General features: G+C 39.2%; 1 protein-coding gene across 1 annotated transcript in view; it reads right to left on the bottom strand.

Annotated features, from left to right (window-relative positions):
- Nucleotides 1-5,266, bottom strand: part of LOC103518619 (signal peptide peptidase-like 3) — a 13,931-nt gene extending 8,665 nt beyond the window's left edge. The window contains exons 1-5 of the mRNA XM_026830366.1: nt 5,151-5,266; nt 4,259-4,441; nt 3,819-3,900; nt 2,192-2,337; nt 903-1,034 (exon numbers count right to left, since the gene is read on the bottom strand). Of these exons, the coding sequence (XP_026686167.1) occupies nt 903-1,034; nt 2,192-2,337; nt 3,819-3,900; nt 4,259-4,441; nt 5,151-5,191 (584 nt within the window). The 5' untranslated portion in view covers nt 5,192-5,266. The remainder of the gene's footprint in view (nt 1-902; nt 1,035-2,191; nt 2,338-3,818; nt 3,901-4,258; nt 4,442-5,150) is intronic.
- Nucleotides 5,267-7,021: the final 1,755 nt, after the last annotated feature.

The following is a 7,021-nucleotide window of genomic DNA, read 5'->3' as shown; positions in this document are numbered from 1 at the left end:
AAAAACTCGTTTTATGATAAGAAAGACAGGGTAAGAAAGTAAAAGTTTAACAAGGAAACAATATTGAAAATTAACAAAGGGCGATTTTTGAACGAGGGTTTTCTCAAAATTAAAATTGATTGAGTAATTAAAAATAAATAGATAACAAATAAATATATGGACAGCAAGGGATGATAATAAAATTTGTTCACTGTTGTTCGTTAGTCAATTTTAATTCATTTGTTGTTTCTTTTTTTAAAATATTACCTACTTTATTTTGTACATCATTTAATTCCATTTATCATTGTTTAAATGCATTTGTGACATTATGCATATTCTTTTTCTTATTATAAAACGAGTTTTTTTTTTTAAGATAGAGAGGCTTGCTAGATTCACTTTGGTATACATCAGAAAATAAGTCTGGCTGGAGACTTTAAAAAGAGATAACAGCCTGAAATTTCCCTTCCTAAAGAAAAAGCAAAAGTTGAGTGCGAAGGGCATTCACTCGTAAAATTTGTAGCCAAAACCAAATGTCAGCCCAAAGCAATCACCCTGGTTAGGGCTATAAAGCGGACTGGAACACATCATTTGCCTTCAGGCACACTCCATTTGCCCTCAAGCACACTTTAAGCTTACCTTGCCTTTGGGATCAATTTAATTTGAAAAAACCATTTACTTACTGATGAAAATTTTTAATGACTAGAAAATGGAACATGATTTTTCCCCCCTCACAAAAGATTTCAGAACTTATATATATATTTCATTATTTCAAGGCGCATCCTTTTACACTTATGCCTGTCCGGGAATGGAAAAGTTTACTCCCAAAATTTCCATCCCAGCTGGGATTCAAACCTAGCCCCTCCGGGTTGAGTCAGTGCTCCTGAGCACTCGGCCACAGAGGTGGGCTTGGAATACATTCATACCTGATTCGACTCAAATGTCGCGGGGCAGGTATCCCGGTTTCACCCAGGTGCAGGAGTTGACTCTTCTTATACGCATCATAGCGGAGTACAAAGCACAGGAGTAGACCCGGCATCACTATGTCCCCTAGACCTGGAAATAATTCACGACAATTATGAACTATTAATTAAGAACCTTATTAATTTATTAATTAATTATTTAAGGCCGGGGGACCCAAAGTGAGTTCAGACTTCGTTTAAGAGCAATCTGATTGGTTGATATTTTTGGAAATTTTAAAAATCAACCAATCAGATTGCGAGAAGTAAACTTAAATCGAATTTAAATTTCACTTTGTGGCCCCTCGCCTAAGAAAAATAATTCAAATATGAAATTAGAATTCCCTAACAGTACTCAAGTACTTACAGAGGTACATATATTGGAAAAGAAAATTTACTGATGTTAATTTGTTGAAAATAAACGTTTTTTAAGCCAGCCTGGTTAGCTTGGTTGGTGGCGCGTCTGCCTTGTAAGCGCTAGGCCACAGGTTCGATGCCCACCCGGGACTGATCCTGAACGGATAATTTTTGAAGAGAGAAGGAAGACAGGATAGGAGAATGCCAACCTTTCCGAGAACAAAAATTATCCTGAACGGATAATTTTTGTTCTCGGAAAGGTTGGATTTCTCCTATCCTGTCTTCCTTCTCTCTTCACTTTCGGGACGATAAGACCTTAGCAGTTGAAGCTTGCTCTACCAACCTCTAAAAAAAAAAAAAAAAAAAAAAAAAAAAAAAAAAAAAAAAAAAAAAAAAAAAAAAAAAAAAAAAACGATCTTATAGTAGTGCTCGAGAACGCAGGTTTGGCTTTGTATTTTTCCAGGAAGGGATTTATTTTGGTCTGCAAGCTGTTGATGAAAGGGATCTTAATCTTATAGTAGTGCTCGAGAACGCAGGTTTGGCTTTGTATTTTTCCAGGAAGGGATTTATTTTGGTCTGCAAGCTGTTGATGAAAGGGATCTTAACTTAATGTATTTTCTCTCTTCTTTAGGAAAATAGGTATATTGGTATGACCAGGAGGAGTTTGAAAACTAGGATTAATGAACATCAATCTGCGGCACGCAACAACAGACCGGAAAAATCTAACTTTGCCAAATACATAATCGAGGAGGGGCATGATGCAGGGAACGCGAATCACAGGATGCTGTGGACTGGGAAGAACTTCAAGGAGATTACATACCACGAGCAAATAGAAATAGGAACGCGAATCACAGGATGCTGTGGACTGGGAAGAACTTCAAGGAGATTACATACCACGAAGCATAGAGAAGTGTCCGGTCTGATGTAGAGAGGGGAACACCAGTTTGCCGGGCAGGGATAGTTTGGGTGCGTCCCGTGCTACGCCACCCATATGAAACCGCTTGGCCACCAGACCTACCGGGTTCTCTGCCGGCCGAGTAGCCACCTGTGGGGAATACGAAACACAAGTGAGAAACAAATTACACAGTCCTAACAAGGTCTAGCATATTATTTGAAGAAGAATTTCTTAAAGTTATGAAATAGGTAACTACAAAACTTATTACCTTTATATGATACAATGGATACACGTTCCGGTTTTGATCTTATCCGACTCGAACTCAAAAGTTCACTCTAATGCCCATAAATATTAATGCCATGTACTGTGATGGGACTTGGTAGACCTGTGCATGAGCCCAACACGCCCTACACTTGAATTTAGACCACGTCCATTGTATCATATAAAGGTAATAAGTTTTGTAGTCACCTATTTCATAACTTTATAACCTAGGATGTCTAATATAAACATATTTAATAATAAAATGCTATGGTCTTATCGTCCCGAAATCGAAGAGAGAAGGAAGACAGGGTAGGAGAAAGCCAGCCGTTCCGAGAACAAACATTATCCCAGTTCAACAATAACACCGCCATCATCGTCAGTTTCCTTGAAAAAGTCCACGGAGATGGACGAAATTCGAGTCGGATAAGATCAAAACCGGAACGTGTATCCATTGTATCATATAAAGGTAATAAGTTTTGTAGTTACCTATTTCATAACTTTATTTTATAACCTAGGATGTCTAATATAAACATATTTAATAATAATCATTCACCCCAATGTTGATTTTTCTATATCCTCATTCAATTTAATTGTATTTTATCATTCATTGTACATTCTTTGTAACACCTATGTTGCGGCTATGTTTAATGTTGTAAGATAATAGCCATTGATGCTAAATAAATAAATAAATTCAATTAGAATTTCTTCTTAAGTTGGTAGTGAGGGTGCAATAGTCCCATACACTGGACTTCGCACACAGGAATTTCGTTGGAAAAGTGCCTCATTTCAATGTAATGTAAGTTGGCAGAGGAGAGGATTTTCCTGAAGGAGCTCTTCCGGCCAAACCTTGGAAATGCTTAGAATCTCCTACCGGGGACTCCATGCAATTCTACAGTCGAACCTGTCTAAGTGGGAATCCAAGGGACCGGCAATTTTTTCACGCTTATCCAGGTTTCCCAATTACAATTACAAATAAAGGAACCAAAATTTTGTTTCCACATTTGTCCAGGTTCGACTGTACCTTTTCTCTGTAACTTCCCTTTAGAAACTAATTAAAATGATTACTAATTTTTCGTGCTTACTGCTTTCTGTATTATTGGCCGGAGAACATGGAAAATTCACTTTTCAATAAAAGGGAATAATCCGGCCCTGGTTGGCGGATCGAGCTCAAACTTGAAGCAAAGTACTACATTACAGGTATTAAAGTTACGACTCCGGCCCTGGTTGGCGGATCGGGCTCAAACTGGTACCAAAGTACTACATTTTTCACGGCCTCTGACATGATATGTCACAAGCAGGGGGGTCTCAGCTAAAAAAAAATTGCGGCCCCAGCCGGGCGGCCAGCGGGCGGCGGCCTTCGTTCAACTCACCTTGACCATAACATTGGTGCTGAATATATACGAGGAGAAGAACACCCAGAACACGTCGTATATGAGGAGGCCGGTCAGCAGCCTTCTTAAGTTGGTAGTGTGGGTGCAATAGTCCCATATACTGGATTTTGCACACAGGAATTTAGTTGCACTTACATGTTGGTAGAGGATTTTCCTGAATTTCGTTGGAAAAGTGCCTCATTTCAATGTAATGTAAGTTGGTAGAGGATTTTCCTGAATTTCGTTGGAAAAGTGCCTCATTTTAATGTAATGTAAGTTGGTAGAGGATTTTCCTGAATTTTGTTCTCAGCTATAAAAATTGCGGCCCCAGCCGGGCGGCGGCCTTCGTTCTACTCACCTTGACCATAACATTGGTGCTGAATATATACGAGGAGAAGAACACCCAGAACACGTCGTATATGAGGAGGCCGGTCAGCAGCAGCGTCGACACTTTGAGCGACGGGAGACGTACGAACGCGATGAAGGCGACGCACAGACCCATGCCCATCGCGTCCATGAGGAGCCAATGGCCGGTGAGCACCCAGATACACACGATGAATAGGGAGAGGGAGAAGGAGAACAGCTCGGCCGACGTGAACCGGCCGCATACTCCGAATGAGATCCTGACGGGGGGGGGAGGAGAAACATTTTTTTATTATAATAACATGTCAGCTCCCATGGCGTAGTGGTCACTGCACTCGCCTTGCACGCGGGAGACCCGGGTTCGATTCCCGGCGGGGTCAAGAAATTAGGAGAAACATTTTTTTATTATAAGAAATTAAGTGAGCTCTTCCACCACTAATTTTCCCTATTTGGGACTAACTTTCCCCATTCCTATATTGTTCATGAATTTCATGATCTTATGAAGTGTTTCCCCAGAACAGTTTGTCTCTTAAATTTCACAAAATGGAATGGGGCTCAACCACTTTTTTTTTTCTTCGCTGATAAAGAAAGTTCGAAACACGCTGATTTCAATAGAAATGCTTAAAATTTCATTTACATAATAACACAAAGAAATTGCATTTACATTTACATATTGTTCATGAATTTCATGATCTTATGAAGTGTTTCCCCAGAACAGTTTGTCTCTTAAATTTCACAAAATGGAATTCTGTAATTTGGTTACCAAAATAACAAGGCCAGAAGGGTAGATGGATTTTTGAAATAGGAACCAAGGATAACTTACTTTTTACCGTCGGAACAAGGTCGTATTATATACTGACACATTATGTCTCTTGAACTTCACAAAATGGAATTCTGTAATTTGGTTACCAGAATAACAAGGACGGAAGGGTAGATGGATTTTTGAAATAGGAACCAAGGATAACTTACTTTTTACCGTCGGAACAAGGTCGTATTATATACTGACACATTGGTAGGAGAAGAAACGCCAGAGCCACGGTAGCTATGACTGAAACAGACAATGAAACACTCGATGAAACACTATGAAATACCCGATGGGTTAACAAAAAATTACTGCGCCGCGGACGATTTCTTTTTAACTCATTCCGAGAAGGTGAATCATTTTTAGCTAAATCCCCTTTAGGGGTTTTTTGCTTGTCCCTTTTTTAGGGTTGAAAAATTATGAAATACTCCGATGGGTTAACAAGAAAATTACTGCGCCGCGGACGATTTCTTTTAAACTGATTCCGAGAAGGTAAATCATTTTTAGCTAAATCCCCTTTAGGGGTTTTTTACTTGTCCCTTTTTTAGGGTTGAAAAATTCCCTGATTTTTCTAGTCTCATCAAAACTGCCAAGGTCTTTCGTATAAGGTTAACCCAACTTTTAGGGCTGTCTCCCCACACCTCAGCCTCAGGGTGGGATTTTTGTGTAAGGCTAAGATGTTTGGTGAAGGCGGTTTTAACACTAACTTCCATTCAGTAACAATCTACCAGCCTAAGCATATTAACCTCAAGTATAGAATGTCACCCATCCGAATACCAACAACACGAAACGTTGCTTCAGTGATTCATAGGGAATAGATCAGTTGCGCTTACTTGGGTGATGTTTCAAAGTCATAGAGCAGGAAAAATGAGGACTAACGGATTTTTTCTTTTTCTTCTACGACTTCTAGATCCCGAGATAAATCGATTCAAAAAATACCGGTAAATCGTGAAGTTTGACGTCACGGCATACGCTCCCGTGGGTGATGACGTCATAATTCAAGACTCCCGCTTCGTTTGTTTGTGCGCAAGCGTTTCTGCGCATTTTGACGTGAAATCTGACATCACAACTATTTGAACTTTTTCATTAGAACAGCAATTAAAAATTGAATTTTCGACCTTTTAAAGTTACTTTTTCGAAGTTTTGACCTGTGACCTCAGATTTGGATTTTTCACAACTTTTTACGTAGGAATCGACCTTTTATTAATAATATTCTCCCTTGGTGCATTCAACGTGCTGTCACCGCTGGCTACGTATTGATTGAGAGGGTTTATAAAATAATGTACCTATGTGTTATATTATGCTGTGTTGAGGTATGTCCAGCGGTTTTAACACTAGCTTCCATTCAGTAACAATCTACCAGCCTAAGCATATTAACCTCAAGTATAGAATGTCACCCATCAGGATAACAACAACGCGAAACGTTGCTTCAGTGATTCATAGGGAATTGGTGTATTCAGCGTGCTGTCACCGCTGGCTACGTATTGATTGAGAGGGTTTATAAAATAATGTACCTATGTGTTATATTATGCTGTGTTGTGGTATGTCTTGCACAATACCGATCATGCTGTAATGATATTTGAATGTCGAATAATTATAGCTTGCAATCCGCCGCACCGTGTGATTATGTACATACAATACTGGGTGACTCACAAGTTGAGTACCATTCATGGCTTTGATTCTTAACCACATTCCGCATTGGAAAATCCGAAGGAAAAAACTCCCCAAGAAGAATTAAATCTTTCTCACATCTATTTTTCTCTTCTTCTTCTTCTTCTTCTTCTTCCCCTAGAAGTTTCTGTAAGCTTAGGGGATGAGCTAACCTTATGGATTATTATTGTTTGTAAATATTTCATTCAATATTCAAATTCTTCTTCTTTTTCTTCTCCTTTTCCCGTGTTCAGGCGGGGTCGGCGTTTGCTTTGGGCTAACATTTGGTTTTGGCTTCAAAAATTTTACGAGTGGATGCCCTTCGCTATTTCTTTAGCAAGGGAAATTTTAGACTTGTGTCCCCCACAGACTAATATACTATGTCTTT

Source organism: Diaphorina citri, unplaced genomic scaffold (assembly GCF_000475195.1).
Source record: "Diaphorina citri unplaced genomic scaffold, Diaci psyllid genome assembly version 1.1 scaffold2276, whole genome shotgun sequence".
Classification (NCBI taxonomy): domain Eukaryota; kingdom Metazoa; phylum Arthropoda; class Insecta; order Hemiptera; family Psyllidae; genus Diaphorina; species Diaphorina citri.
This window is presented reverse-complemented; position numbering and strand designations above follow the sequence as displayed.